At 42.9% G+C, this 16,492-nt stretch overlaps 1 protein-coding gene across 3 annotated transcripts in view; it reads left to right on the plus strand.

Moving 5' to 3' along the window:
* The first annotated feature begins 3,295 nt into the window (after positions 1 to 3,295).
* The window catches only part of Bdnf (brain derived neurotrophic factor), a 50,566-nt gene continuing 37,369 nt past the window's right edge, over positions 3,296 to 16,492 (plus strand). The window contains exon 1 of one of the 3 annotated variants that reach the window (XM_032903863.1): positions 3,296 to 3,934. In XM_032903863.1, coding sequence (XP_032759754.1) covers positions 3,932 to 3,934 — 3 coding nt within the window. In that variant the 5' untranslated portion in view covers positions 3,296 to 3,931. Of the gene's footprint in view, positions 3,935 to 4,496; positions 4,996 to 16,492 lie in introns of those variants that run through there. The other 2 variants (XM_032903865.1, XM_032903866.1) reach the window with 2 other exon arrangements.

A 16,492-nucleotide genomic window follows, 5' to 3' on the forward strand; every position in this document is an offset into this window, starting at 1 on the left:
GAACTCATCAACAACAGATTGATTTGGTGAAAAATACTTGGAAGGAAAGAGCTTGAGTACTATCTCATCCACCTCGACATGCTAGTGGAGTCCCCAGCTCTTCACTTTGACTATGATGTTGTAAATTTCCATTTAAAAGCAGAGTATGCTATTGTAAAAGATATCCAAGCATTTCTTAGTTTGCTAAGGAAAAAATATATCTTTCTCATTCTGATTCCTGTGACCCCTTCCACTGCTTCTACAATGCAAACAATCAGTTGCGTTCTTGTACCATCTACTTTGGGTGGGCTCGTATTCATTTTTGTGCTTCTCTTTTTTAAAGCAGCTGGCAGAAGACAAGCTTTTTAACTGTGGCATTAATAGAATACCATGCGAACACAAACAAGGCAAAAATCCTCCCTGTTAGAATATGCTCCTATATTTTGATTTAAGTTTGGGTGCATTTTTGGATTGTGATACTTAAGATATGATTGTTTACCATTCGCTTTGAAATGGTCTTATCCTTGCTAAAATGAATGGGGTCAGATGCACTTGGAGAAGTGTGATAATCATATCATCATAGCTGACTAGAGTTCTGGGGGTAGGGGAGTGACATGACCTCAGGAACAAGTGCTCCCAAGATTAAAATTTTAGCAGGACACTGGTTGCCATCTATTTTAACAAATAAAATGACTGCAACCGTTGCTTGTATCAAGTACTGGATTGTTTCAGATGGGAAAAAAAAAGAAATTACATAAGTAAGTTTGAGCAGATAAAAACCTGGAGACCTGATAATAAACCAAGAGAACAGATTCTCCTCAGGTCAAGAGAAATCAAAAAAGGAAAATATATGCATGTGTAATCATTATACATATATGCCACAGATTTATGTAGGTCAAATGCCATGTCTTCACTCTTCCCCACAACTCACTACAGTAAATCTCATGAAACAGCAATTCTCGTCATTCATCTTGGTCCATAGGTTGTATTGCTTTTTAATAATAGCTCCAAGCAAGGAGGGTAGAAAAAAATATTCCTTTGGAAATACTTTCAGTATAATCCTGTGCTGTCTAAATAATTTAAATCTAATCACTCATTCATATTTTGAATCTAGAAATACCTAGGCCGTCAATTTAGTGTACCCGTAAAACATAACATTAATTTTCAGAATAAATATCTATTAGAGAAGGCTATTCCCAACAGAGGCCAGAAGCAGCTGACAAAGTCAGACAAATGACAATAAGAAATAAGTATATTCGCATACAGATCACCCTCCCACATCAGTTTACGATTTCAGACCAGTCTGAATTCATCAACAGTAGAGAGAACTTACTAACAGCATTATGAATTGCATTCTCAAGAAACTGGCTTTTCTCACGTAGCCTGTACCCCAAGACCTCTGAGGATGGTTTATGCCAGCTGTCTTAGGGCAGCATCTGCTGGCTAATTCATGGATGGACAGAAAGTGACAATTGTGAACAATATGAACAATGTTGGTTTTTGTTTGATTTTTTTGTTTTGTTTTGTTTTTTAAGTTGGAGGTAACTGTTGCCTTGGTGACTGTAATTGGTGAAAGGTATTCTCTTAATGATGATGCACACCAAGTCACCAGGAGCCTGGCAACTCTAAGAGGTCAAGAAAGCGTTTGTATAAATATATGTTGGCTGGAGCCTAGGATGATCTGGATTGAGTTTGAAAACATCTCTTTAGGGGTGCATATGAATACTCAACACTGGATTTACTACTAAAAGTAATAATCTAGCACCAATGGAGGTTCCAAGAACAGAAATCCATAGAACGCATTAGGAAGTAAAGTTTACTTTCCTTAAAAAAAGGATTATTAGGGTAGGAGGGGGAGGGGACCTGAACCTTGAAGCAGCCACTGCACGCTAATGTTCTTCAAACTCATCCTATGTGTAACTTTGCTTTTATACACCAGGAAGTACGAGTTCCCTTTGAACACAGAACCGTCTGATTTGAATAAAGAAAGTGGAAATTTAAAAGGACTGGGTGGTCCAAAACTTCAGAGCTATCCACCATCTTCTGCAACATCTCCCTGCCTCATCCCTGCAGTCAATAGCGCCACAGCCAGGGCCAGTGCCGCCTTTGGTAGGGTCCATTGGTGGAAACTCCGGAGGAAGAGGAAAATCATGGTGTCCGTACCAAAACGGCGAAACCTGAAAAGCGTCCGGGGACTTCCCAGGGCACTCGCGCTCCTCAGGGCTGCGGGTATCTCCATAACAACTGGTTTACATTCATCCTCGGCTCCTGTGCTTCGCTGCGTAAGCCCAGGGGTAGGCAAAGGAAGACTCTGGTGTAGAAATACCTGGAGCTAGCGCCTCCCTACGTTGGGGGATATGGTTAACTCTGGACTTACAGCTCATTTCTAGAGATTTCCGGACATCTGCCTAGGACCTCAACCTAGTAGTGCCTTGCCCTTCCCCCACTGCACCCCTCCCCCACCACATCCGCCTTTCAAGAGATTATTTTTACACGTGCACGCACACACACGCATACGGGGTGGGGGTGGGGGTATTTTATTGTGACTCTTCTTGAAGTTCATCTTCCCTTCCAACTTACTTTCCGCCAGCACGTGACCTCTCCACTTCCCAGCCTGCGCAGTTACTAGTGGGAAGTGTAGTGGCCAGCGCGAGACTTCCTGGGAGAGCCCCCCTCCCTGTACTCGCGCCCGAAGCCCACCTTCTGGAGCTTGTGGCCTCGTTCTCAACCCCGGAAAGCACCAGAGATAGGGCAGCGATACTGGGCAGGAAGCACGGAGCCGACGCGGAGCCGGGAGACTAGAGCGAATCCTCCCCTCCTAGCCTATACCTCTTCGCTCAGAGATCTAGAGCTCGCAGGGCGGACCTAGCTGCGCACAGAGGCTGTTAACTCTCATTTGAGAAGCCATAAGCCATTAGAGCAAACGCAGTCATAACTTCAACTCAAGCCGCTTGAGAGCTTGGCTTACACCGGTTCCTGTGGGCAACTAGTGGCTCGCCCGGGTGCCTCTCGCCTAGTCATCAGTCCCTAAGAGGAAAAGGGAAAGTTGTGGGGCTGATGAGCTCTTCGATTCACGCAGTTGTTCCCTAGAACAAGTCACTCCTGCTCCATCACCCCTCCCCCCCCATTTGATCATCACTCACGACCACGTCCGCTGGAGACCCTTAGTCATGGTGGGGGAGGGGCACGAACTTTTCTAAGAAGTTTCCTTTTTACCAAGGGAGTCACAGTGAGTTGGTCACGTAACTGGCTCAGAGAGGCTGCCCTGGCCCCCTCCCCTCGCCCCCTCCCCGCTGCGCTTTTCTGGCATTCTTATTAAAGCGGTAGCCGGCTGGTGCAGGAAAGCAACAAGTTCCCCAGCGGTCTTCCCGCCCTAGCCTGACAAGGCGAAGGTTTTCTTACCTGGCGACAGGGAAATCTCCTGAGCCGAGCTCATCTTTGCCAGAGCCCCAGGTGTGACCTGAGCAGTGGGCAAAGGAGCGGCGTGCAAATTGGATTATTTGTATGGGGGTACTCTGAAACTCCCTCACTTTTTCTGGGAACTTTTTGTGCCAGGGCGCAGTGACAGGCGTTGAGAAAGCTGCTTCAGGAAACGCCCGCTATATAGCAGGGCAGTTGGACAGTCATTGGTAACCTCGCTCATTCATTAGAATCACGTAAGAACTCAAAGGGAAACGTGTCTCTCAGAATGAGGGCGTTTGCGTAAATCTATAGGTTTTTCAACATCGATGCCAGTTGCTTTGTCTTCTGTAAGCGCCAAGGTGGATGAGAGTTGAAGCTTGCGGATATTGCAAAGGGTTATTAGATTCATAAGTCACACCAAGTGGTGGGCGATCCACTGAGCAAAGCCGAACTTCTCACATGATGACTTCAAACAAGACACATTACCTTCCAGCATCTGTTGGGGAGACGAGATTTTAAGACACTGAGTCTCCAGGACAGGAAAGCCACAATGGTGAGTAGCAATAAACCCTGCATTATAATTGAAAAAAATCTTGACATGTTGCCTAACAACAGGCATATCACGGCTCTTCCTAGCACTTCACACGCCAAAGAACAGCAGCTATTCAGGCCAGGGAATCGGGTTTACCCACTGCAACTTTAATTGGAATCATTTGAGATTTAATACAGCAGCGTGGAACTGCGTGGAACAAACTTGGGACTGGAGGGGGTTGTTATACTGGCTGTTCAAAGCTGATGCTTGTCTGACAACGGTCTTGTATTGCATTCTTTGCTTTACTGTATGGTGTGTGAGCATATTGTATGATTTATATGTGGGCATATAATTGACATCCGCAAGGGGGTTAATTTCCATCTAAAAACATTAATGTTCTTAGAGTTTGGGGCTAGGGGGTGGAGAGGGTAAGAGTGGGGTAGAGACTAAGAGTTTAGGTGAGGATAGGGGTGGAGTTGGGGGAGAGAGGAATAAGTCAGAAGTGCCTATCTATAATGAAATGGGTAATGCTCTCATACATGGAAAGGGTCTCATCAACATGTGATCAACTATTAACAGGATGGCTTTGGCAAAGCCATCCGCACGTGACAAAACGTAAGGAAGTGGAAGAAACGGTCTAGAGCAATATCAAGTACCACTTAATTAGAGAATATTTTTTTAACCTTTTCCTCCTGCTGCGCCGGGTGTGTGATCCGGGCGAGCAGAGTCCATTCAGCACCTTGGACAGAGCCAGCGGATTTGTCCGAGGTGGTAGTACTTCATCCAGGTATTCTTTTCCTCGCTGTCAAGCCAACCCGGTGTCGCCCTTAAAAAGCGTCTTTCCCGAGGTTCGGCTCACACTGAGATCGGGGCTGGAGAGAGAGTCAGATTTTGGAGCGGAGCGTTTGGAGAGCCAGCCCCAGTTTGGTCCCCTCATTGAGCTCGCTGAAGTTGGCTTCCTAGCGGTGTAGGCTGGAATAGACTCTTGGCAAGCTCCGGGTTGGTATACTGGGTTAACTTTGGGAAATGCAAGTGTTTATCTCCAGGATCTAGCCACCGGGGTGGTGTAAGCCGCAAAGAAGGTAAGCACCGGGGCGGGGACCCTGCATCCCCAATTCTTGAGCTATTTTGATACTCGATCTTCCGGAAAGGACGCGTAGTGGGGCGGAGGAAGTGGAGGAGAGCATGAGAAATGGTTGTTTCTTGGTATTTGTCTACTTTAAATTGACCTAGGTGAGAACCTGGGGCAAATCGAGGTTAGGGAAGCTCAACCTTCCTGCGGATATAATGAGTTTAGTTAACTTGGAACTGCAAATATCTGATTCAAATGTAAGATTTCTCTCATTTCCCCCTTCCCCTCCCTCTTTTCCGTTCTTTTTGCTTGTGTGTGGTGTGTGTGCGTGTACAGTAGATTCATTACTAATTATGAAGCTTTTTACACAACATTCGATTTCCTAAGATTTGACTTTGTACCATTTAGAATCAGAGGATGGAGGGAGTGTGCAATGGGGAAAGAGGAGGTGGAGGCTGGGAGAGGGAAGGAGGTTAGCTAAATATCCACAAAAATGAATCAAGGTAATTTCAGCTCCTCTAGTGAAGAGGATTCATTCTCTCGGTATCCCTGCCTCCCTCTCTTTCCCCCTCCCTCCCTCCTTCCCGCCCCCCTTCTTCTACCCCGCCCCCTCCTCCTGCCTCCATCCCTCCCTCATTTTCTCTCTACCTCTCCATCGCCCTCACGATTCTCGCTGGATAGTTCTTTATGTTTTGGGTGATTTTTGTTTTTTGTTTGTTTGGTTTTTTTCTTTTTAATTTTTACCCCTTTCTATTTTCCCTCCCCGAGAGTTCCGGGCTCTGGCTTGGAGGGCTCCTGCTTTCTCAAGGGAAGGGGAGCCGCTGAGACTGCGCTCCACTCCCTGCCGGGCTGGATGCTTCATTGAGCCCAGGTCCGAGTCAGGCGGGGTAACTCAGGGAAGGGGGGGGAGGCTCCGCTCGGGAGTGGAAGGTCCTTTCTAGATCGAAGAGCCCGGGAACGGCTCGGGGAGGGGGCCTGGATGGCTTGTGGAGGTGGAGAAGAACACTCCTAGCTCCGTGCGGCGGCTGGACCGAGCCACCAATCAGCGGGGCGCGCAGACCGCCCAGGCGAGCGAGGTTGTGTCCACTGGCGCGGGTGGAGGGCCCCGGCTCCCCGCCGAGCTGCCGCCACCACCTGGGTGGCCTGGTAGCCTAACGGGGAGTGGAGATGGAGGGATAGGGGATAAACTAGACTCGGGCTGGGAGCCGCCCAGCCTTTTCCTCCAACTCCCCTGCCCCCGCCTGCGCCCCAGGGGACTCAGTGCGCCCGGAGCGAGCCGCTGCGCTGTCCTCCAGCCTCTCTTCCGGGAGTTCAGGGACTTGCGTGCCCCTGGGCGGGGGGCGGGGGAGACCTCCACACTCCCACAACCCTCATTCCCACCGCTACCACCGCCCTTTGTTCGGGCCAGGAGCTTTGCCCTGCCGCAGCTTTCCGTGTAAGGCTTGGTGGCTTGGGACCCCTCCCCGGATAAGGCTTGGGATCCGAGTGAGGAACGTTATGGAGGGGAAAGGAAAGATTTCCAAAACTCAAGATTATTTTAATGAACGAAAGCATCCCAACTCTGCGCAGGTGGAAATGATGAATTCATAGACGATGCTAAGATATTGTGGAAATTGGGGGGCGGGGGGGGATGAAAAACAGGCAGTTGGATCAGATGACTGCCCATAGGCTGTTCGCCACACAAAGGGAGCGTAGGGCAGGGTTTACGGATCAAGCCTGCAGCGAATGGGGCACAGACAGTTCCGGGATCCAGGCGTTTTCTCAGTCAGATCTACGCGAAAGGAGCGGAGGGGAGGGGCCGAGAGGGAAGCGTGGCGGGAGGGGCAGGGCTTGGGGGTGGGGGGGATTTCGGATCAGTCTGATGCAATTCCAAGCGTGCTGCAAAGGAACTCCAAGGCGCCCGCATCACCATAGCCACCCACCCTTCCCAGATGGTGCTGTTTTAAATACGGATCTGCAGGGCTGAACGCAGAACTGGGAGATTTATTGCAAAATCCTGAGAAGGGGGGCCGGGGACAGAGAACCAAGGGACAAAATTTAAAGGTGCAACGCCTGCTTTTCCCCAACCCAGCGGCAACCAGTTGGAGGGAATTTTTTTCCTTCTTTCTTTCTGTCTGCCTGTCTTTGGATCTAATTCACCAAGGAATAGGTGTAAATATTATGACATTTTGAGAAGGCTTAATGGATAAGAAAAAAATAATCATCTGTCATTCTAAATTGCAGAGTTTCCCTCCCGCGCCATGCCTTGCTCGTGAATACTTGGGGCTGCCTAATACAGTTGCTAGGGTTTTAGACGAACGCTTCGTTGAGGGAATATGTTTTTAGTCCACTTGTCAATTTGTCTGACAGTTGAGCGGAGGAAATTGTAGGTATCATGTCTGGGCACCAAGGAGAAAAAATACCAGTCTAATTATTTTAACTTCCTTTTTTTTTTTTAACAATTTAAATAAGCCTCAAAAGTGTCACGTCATCCTCTTACACCCAAGCATCCTTGACTTGTAAGGGGAGATGGTTGACTGTCGCTTTAAGAACGGTGCCCCTGGTATTCACTATTCTTATGTATTAACATACATTTCTTTAACATAAAAGCAAAAGAATTTCAATTGCCCTTTTTGGAGTCAGAAGATGATAGGAGGTGGAAAGGGAGGGAGAGGGGGAGAGAGGGAAACTTTAACCTTATATTTTTAATAGAAATCTAGCCTACTTTTGTAGCCCCTGGACTTGGGTTTAAACATTTCTGTAGGTGAGATTTTTTTTTACCTTGGTCTAGCTCCCTCAGTGGAATGTCTAGTACTGAATTAGATGAAAATGTGTGCATTTCACCAGTATCTTTTCCAATATCCTTGACATTAAGACCCACAACACAGCAAATTTTGGAGGACAGAGAAGAATGTCTGAATAGGCTTTGCAAACTGCCACTCCAGAAATGGGCCACATCAGTATACCATCCTCCTTGCATGTAGCATTTGTACTTAATTGAACCAGAGTCCTTGCTAATTAAAAAGATCATCTCATCTGTACGGTCAAGACAGGAAATGAAGTGGTTTTTTTTTTTTTTAAAGCAAGCGATTAATTGGCTTGTTAAATATTGTCAGTTATCTATCAGTGTAAATTGGAGGAAAGCTTTGAAAAGAGGTGGGATCAACCTGTGTTAGCTGCTGCTTTCGTTTGCACTTCCCCTACCAAGTCTTTAAATTCTTAATAAGAAAAAGCTGGTGAATTTAGGTCTTTCCTTTTCCTGGCCTGTCCTCTAGGGGAAACTTTAATAAGAAACAATGTATCAACACCAGCAAAGGAAGAAAGAAGACAACAGCCCGGGTGACCACAAACCAGATAAGCAGCCACAAAGTCAGCCAATTGAATTGAGGCAGTTCAAGCTAAAACATGACTTACAAAGGGGGTTTTATTTTTTACTTTTTAAACATTTCTGTGCTCTTTGGGACCATGCTCCCAATCGCTCAGATAGCATTCATTTGATCATATTGCTTACAGTCTGTCAGTTAAAATGATGTCTTGTCGAAGTGTTGTTTTTTCTTCCTAAATACATTCTTCTACGTAATTTTTTGCTTTTAATTAAAGCAAACTGGTCCAACCATGCAAGTGATTCTAACAAATATGAACTGATATCATCTGATATAAAAACTCTGCTGAAAACTATATTTGTTCTGAACAGCACTGACTTGCCAGAAAAATATCTATTTTTGTAGCTTTCTTTTCACTCTATGGATAATTTAATGAGTTGCCTATTTTAATTTTACAACTGCTACCTCAGAAGTATCTCAAATTATCTTTTTTTTTTTTTGCTGGTGTCTTTCTTTCTCTGCTGATCTGTCAGTGCAGTGTGTGTGTGTGTGTGTGTGTGTGTGTGTGTGTGTGTGTGTTTCTAGTGGGAGTTTAACAAGCAGCAAATCTCTTAAAATTACATACCGTAATCCCCATAAAGAACACTATGTAGTAGTTAATAATAAAATAAACATTAGCATTTAGTGAACGTTTACCACTTACTGAGTGCTCTGGAAGTGGAGGGGGTTGCCTTAAGTGGAGAAGATTAAATTTTTAAACAATAAAATGTTCTCTCCCCTTCTGGCTTCAGAGTGAGCATAACTTCAAGACTATAAAGTCTCACATCTTTTCGTTGGGAATGTAGGGCTGTTCCTTTCACGAGTGTCTCTAGAACAATGATGCATGTTCTGTAAGCAGTAATGTTCCCCCACTTGGACATGTGTGTCAAAATATTGAATTATTATCCTGCCTCCACTCTCACTTGGTGAGGTTTGGGGGAGGGGAGGGTGTTGGTTTATTTGGTTTTGGTTTGGTTTGGTTTTTTTGCCAATCTTGACTTTTTTTTTCTCCTCCCGTCTTCCCTCCCTCTCTTTTCTCTTTCATTCAAACACTGAAAGAATCCTGTGAGTCGTCCTCTATACTGGAGTGCACAGTCTATTTGTATTTCCTAGTAAGAACACTCCATGGAGTATTTTGACAACTCACTACAGGTTTCTTCATTTAATTTCCAGATGGGCTATATTGGGAGGGGATCACCATGGCTTCCCACACAGGGAACTTCGGGGCCAAGCTTCAGAGACATGCCACAGTGGACAGTCTGGAGGCTGAGTCAGATTCTACCAGTTTGAAGGACTGAACTTGCCCAGTGTCTATCATGACCCCACAGACCTGTCCAAGGCCTCTGAGGGAATTTTGGGCATATTTCCTCCTATTTTGATTTAGTTAATTTTTTTTTAAAGGCTCTACAAATATTCCCAAAATTTGGCAGAGCTAATGGAAAGTTTTTATCAGCCCATGACCTTGACTTCCTAAATTCTTCTTTCCCTGTCTCAGAGTTGGAGGCTCAAAGGAAATAGGAATCTTCCTGTGGCTGACACACTAGCTAAGTCACAGTCACTAATTCCCCTGAAAAACAAACACAGAGATAGGCCAGAGCCAAGAAGTACATGACTTTTACTCGTGAGTCATAGAATCTAATTGCCAGACGTTTGTCAGAGGTCACTCGGCCCAGCCCATATCCGATGCATGAGTTCACACTGGCTTGCTCTCTTTCAACCCTCTGGAATTTCATCTTGGTCTTGGATTCCTGGATACTTGTTTACCTTGGTAGATAGCGCTTGCATATCGTAAGTGGGCTAAGATGGCATTTGCTTCCAACATATTTCTGCAGAAAAAAGTCATAATTTTATTCCATATGTATTAAATATCAATCAATTATGAGTCCCAAACTATGTCAGAATTTGGAGATTCAGCCATGAGCAAGATTGAATGATCCTTATCTTGCTAGAACCTGTAGGCTGGTCCATTAAGGGCACAGACATAGGAATTTGTACTTTCTTCAAGAAAACGCAGTGACTCCGGTTCAAAGCCATAGTTCAAACTCTATCCTCGACTCATTATCAGTAGGGAAAAGATCAACTCAGTTACTGTTTCTATACACATAGTACAGAAAAGATGTTCTTAGGATAAATTCTAAAGTCTATTCAGTGTCATGGTTGATTAGTGTACAATATACAATCTGGAATGGGTATATGGACACTCAAGAGGACGAGGGCGAGATAGAAGGATCAAAAGTTCAAGGCCTGCCTAGACTGCAGAGTGAATTTAAAGTCAGTTTGTGCAATTTAATGGAACTCTGTCAAAAAACAGAGAGTAAAAAGATAGCAAGGATAGGTGTAAGGCCGAACATTCGGTGGTATGTGTGAGATCCATGAGTCCATTCCCCAGTATTTTAGGAGGATGATATGCACTGTAATGATTTCCCATTTCTTTATGCAAAGTAGAGTTTAAGTTACCCTAAGTTTTGATGATTTCTAATTCTAGAGGTCATTAATATTTTTACTTTCTAAATACATTTTTTAAAAAGCTTAAATGAAATATATTTGGGACGTACATAGGAGGACTCTGGATATGGAATTTGCCATTTTTTTTTCAAAAATGATGATAATGATAGTTTAAATTGAACAAGGACTTTAAATTTCTTTAGATGTATGTTAAGGGAGGGTTGTGGGAGAATTCCCACTGTCAAATTTGAGGGCATTTTTCTTTGTGACATCCATGTTCTATGTTTTATGTCATTCCTTTTTAAAATTAAAGGTATTGCATTCTGAAAGTGTCTTGTTCTTATAAATAATGCATTATATGTACATGCTAATAGATAATTAGGTGGGCCAGTCAGGAGAAACATGAAAGAGAACTGGTATCTCAAGGCCTGCAGAAGGTGTGTGGGCATTTGGACATCCAGGAAATGCTATAGATCTGTCCTTAGCTAACTCAGCCTGGTGGAGATAATTAAGAAGAAATGTGGGTGTAGAGAGACTGCAAGCCATTCCCCGCGATTGGCTAGATTGCTGCAGTAGTTCAGAGACAATCGGCACAGCCACCCACACTGGACATGATTACCCTTTGATGAGACAGCTATTGACTTTTATAAAGATGCCATATTTAAAATAACTTCTGATGCACTGAGGATGACAGACATCACTCTTGAATTCTATTTTAGACAAATGGCAAAATATATTTCAAAGTATAAACTTTAAAAAAAAAGAATAAACCTTAAGGAAAGTTTCTATGAGCAAGCCATTTGACAATTTGTAATCCCAAATTTAACAGTTCAACCTGAAGCTGGTAAAAAAATAAATAAATAAATAAATAAAAATGTAGCTTATCTGAGATATTTTAAACAGAAAAGGTTATTTCTCTGGATTACTATGGGAAGTAGAAATGACCTTTCCAATGTTTTTAACCTCTGAGTGAATGCATACCCTTTCCAAACTGGGATGCAAGGCCCAGCAGCAGAAGAAAAGCACTGGAATCTTAGTGCCAGAATATATATGAAGTGCTGTGATACCTAGGAATCCCTTCAGAATCTGTCTCAGTGCCAAGGGAAGTTAGAACAGAGATCTCTTCAGGTTCACAGAAATATATTGAATATGTATAATCTGTAAGTATTAAGGACTCTGTAAGATGACATAGTCAAGTTAAGTGTTTGCATGAGTGTTCACCCAAACAGGAAGCCGATGAGGGAAAGTATGGCTGGAAAGATGAATGGGAAAGAGAGAGGAGATGTGCAGCAAACTGAGTAGAGAAATAATCAGGGAAGTCGAGAAGAACTGAGATTCTACAGGGGCTCTCTGTGAGTGCTCCTCCAGGCCACTCCTACAGGGGCTCTCTCTCTGTGGGCATTCCTCCAGGCCCGTTTCTCCTGTCCATGATCTCTGCCTTCTATGCTCATTATTTCTAACTACTTTAGTAGAAAACAATGATTTCCTTGACTTTCACCTTCATCCTCCTCTGAGAACTTCTTCCTCTCCAACGACTTCCACAATCAATACTAAAGAATTAAGCTCTTATTCTTTATGACATGTTGAACTAACATGGGATTTGTAGCCTTTTTGTGGCATAGACTCTTGGCAGTCTAATAAACCCTTTTGTAAACTCATCTCAGAATACTACTTCTAAATGAAGATAATAAAAAGTTTATGGTTACAAAGGAAAACAATTGCATTATGGATAGTTATAATAATATAAAATGTAATATATTGTGATATAAAAATATATGTACTTTTATATATTAGATAATCTAGGAGCAAAATGATTGCTATAATTTTGAAATAACTAACAATTGGCATGCAATAGAAAAATGTCTAACTTCTGCTTATAATAAAGTCCGCAAATACTACTGGATAAAATCCTCTACACATCTGACAACAGAACATGTGGGAGGAAATTATTAACATAGCATTGATTCAGAAATGTGAAGTTATCCAGTGTCAACATTAGCCATTTGGTTTTCTTTTCTGGCAAAGGAAATTGGCATTGGGAGAAAAACAATTAAATTGGTTTTGCCATTAAGCAAGCTACACAGTGTGTAAAAGGCCAATCGACGACATAGCCATGGTGTGGAAGGTGTGCTTCAATTGCGCATGCTATGACCCTAGTGTATAGTTTTAGTATCATCTGCAGTACAACTCCACAGCTCTAGAAATCTAGCCCTCCTGTGGAAAGGATAGGGTGTTCCAGGGGCATGGGCAGGGTATAGCTTAGTGGTAGAGTGGTTGCTTAGCATGCATGACATCTTGGGTTTGACCTTCAACATGGCCACTCCTGCAAAGCAGATCTCGAAAGTTTAAGCTTTGGCTATTCACGTAGGGAATACTACCCCCCAGAAAGCTAACACAACTTTAACAAACTCAACTGACTGAAGACTCTTAGATTTTGTCATTGCTACCCTGTAGGAACAGTGACACAAATTGTGAGGTGAGGCAACATCTGTTTTGCATTTAGCATATACTAAGCTCTCTGCTTTGCCTTTGATATATATTATTTAACCCTGAAAGTAACTCTTAGGGACAGATTATATTCTAATTATGTAAACAAGGAAACTGGAGCTCAGGGAGTTTAAGTAATTTGCCCAAACAAACACAGTAAATTTTAAGTGGAGAAGTTGAACTTCAGACCTAAAGTTTTCTGACTTACAAGTTCATTTTAAAACCCTGCCTTCTAAGCCTGGCCTGATGGTACAGGTCTGCAATCCCATTTTTTTCTGGAGGTTGGGTGGGAAGGACACAAGTTCAAGGCTACCCTGGGTAAGTTGAAGATATTCTATCTTAAAATACTAAACACATACACACATACATACATACATACATACATACATACATACATACATACATACATACACACATTAATCTGAGGACTTGACTCAGTACTGGAATACTTGCTTAGTGTGTGTGAATCCCTAGGTTCAATTCCCAGTACGAGAAAGAAACGAAGGAAGGGAGGAAGGGAATGAGGGAGGTGGGAGGAGGGAAGTCCAGTATTTCTATGTAATGGGTGGTTCACAAGCCTTCACTTCATTTATATCGTTTGGTTTGCACACGTATTTTCCTAAACAGTCCTCACCACATCTCCCCACAATAGGTGAAAGCCTCAAAATCAGTGGCCACAAACATCACTTTAGAGTGATTTTTAAGATTTGATGATCAGGGAACAGCTTTCAAGTGACTGGTTACTTCTCATTTTCAAGTATTGTTTTCACAATCATAGAACGGAGCACGGCGACACTTTAACCAGCGTGTTAGGATCAAATGAAAGAATAGTGAAACCTGATTTTTGTCTCATTTAATACAGTGAGCATTCCTTATTACCACACCTCAGTGAATCCTTTCCATGACAATCTCTCTAACCAAAGCCTGTCAGTATTCATAGCTTAACATAAGGAAACTGATTAATCCTTTAGCTAATAATTAATTGTACTAGAGTGGCTCAGCCGCTGTGGCAAAGCTGGGTTTTGTGTCTGTCTAATGCCAAAATTTTCTTGTAATTATTAACAGCACCTGCAACCTCTTATACAATCTCAGCTGTTATAACTGTCGTCATGCCTCAGACACTATCCATACAGGATTTTCCAGAAATAACTATCTAGCCCCACCAGAGTTCTGAGGATCCTTACCTGCATATTCTTGCACTCACTTCAGTTTATTACCCAATGGGGGCTGTCTTACTTCTTTCTTAACTTGTTTAGAACTGTTCTGAATGAGTTGACTTCTAAGAGTTATTGAGTAAGAAACGTTATAAATTGTTTAGATTGGGATTTAGTGTGTTTAGAAGCCATTTCATAAGTTTGCCTTTTCTAACTATTACTGGCTGTGGTACTGCAGATGCTCTGATGAAGAACATTCTCTCCAAAGACACAGAGTCTATGACAAACCTCCAACTCTAACATATTGTTTACAGATATAGAGAAGAAGAAAATGGACAAGCACAGCCTGAAACGTAATTGCAGGCTCATAGTTCCTGCTAGGGACTAAGATGTTTATTGGCTTTCCTTGTGCAATTCAGTGTTCTTCCTCTAAGGGCTCCACTCCAAACTTGAAACCTCTCTGGAAATACATTTCATTTGGGAGCACGCCAGGAATGGTATCTGGGTCCTTTGTATCTTTGCAGCACCTCAGAAGTGAAAACACCAGCTCTAGAAGCATAGGAAGACAGCAGAGGACAGGAAGTCATACATCTACTTGGATGTCTTCTTGATAAATTTCATCCACCCTTCTCCTAGAAAGCAACTTACAGAGACAATGTGATTTTAAATGATTGTTGGAAGGCATGTTGATAAATCTTAGCACAAGTAGTCTTTTCAGAGAAGTTAGAGTAAAATGGGAACTAAAACTACTGGAGAGTATGGAAAGACCTTATCCCACTTCTACCCCAAGTTCACCAAGGAAGGACACTGAATTCATTATACATTTGGTGTGGACTGTGACATCGTGATAGAAGTATACCTGATGAATGAAACATCCAGGACAGCTTGATTCTAGGTGTCAGGCTGGTTAGTATGGGTCTCATGTGATTGGACTTGTTTTATTAACTTTATTCTAATTAGGTTTAGGTGTTCACAAAACGGAAGACAAAAGCTACAATGGTTCTTCGGAAGTAAAAGCCTCAAAAGTAGTGTATTTCATAAATCTTATTCTTCTAAGAGACTGTACAATAGTGGTAACCCTTAAGGATTTGAAAGAAGTATTCCAATTTAGTTAGTTAAAAGTCCACAACTTGTGATAGTAAGTAGTGTACTGAACATCGTTAGACAGCATTGTCTGTGACTGGGTTTGGGGTCAGGAAATGAGTACGTTGTTCAGGACCTGTTTCCTTTGGGGAGAAACGCAGCATGTTTATGCTGAGGATAAAGATTCAGCTTTGATACAAAGGCTTGTTCTTCTATAAAATGACCTCTCCTGTCTCCAACTTCCAAGGGACGATTTGTCAATCTGATTGAATCTTCTTCTCCCTTAGTATTTCCCAACAGCTGCGTTCAGATAACTCATGATTCTGATGTTTTCTGAGTCCTGGATAATTTCACACACATGCTGAGTACAGGGCTTCATGTTTTCTGAAGAATATGGAGACTTTGGAGGATGTCCAGGGTAGAACAATAGAAGTGATGGATGGATTGGAAGTTAGAGTTTATGGAGAAAGTTATGAGCTTTGATATGCTATGAGAACAGTCTGAGTGGTGATTTAGCAACATCAGAAACTTAATAAGCAGCTGTTCTTCATCTTCAGTAAGGTTGGATGAAATGAAATAAGATACTAATTATAACAATTAAAATATGCTCCAAGAAGAACTTCCAAGAGCAGCAATGCTAGGTTCTAGAAGTTCTGAGAAGGAGGCTTAATCTATTCTGTAAGAAGACAGTATAGCCCCATAACAGCCCTTGCAAGGGCTGGAAAGTAGCTCCGTCTGTAAAACTATTTGCCCAAAAGTAAAAAGGCCTGATTCTGTCCCCTAAAACTCACCTAAAATATCACAGATGGTATCTTGTAGAGGTTTAGACAACCAGATCCCTGGTGTTTGCTCTCTAGGCAGCCTACCTAGCCAGTGACCTCCAGGCCAGTGAGAGACCCTTTCTCTAAAACACCAAGATGTCTGGCATTTTCAGAAGGAAAGATTCTTGAGTAACAACACCTATAGTTTATATTTGACCTACACACATACACACACA

This window comes from Rattus rattus, chromosome 5, assembly GCF_011064425.1.
Source record: "Rattus rattus isolate New Zealand chromosome 5, Rrattus_CSIRO_v1, whole genome shotgun sequence".
Taxonomy (NCBI): domain Eukaryota; kingdom Metazoa; phylum Chordata; class Mammalia; order Rodentia; family Muridae; genus Rattus; species Rattus rattus.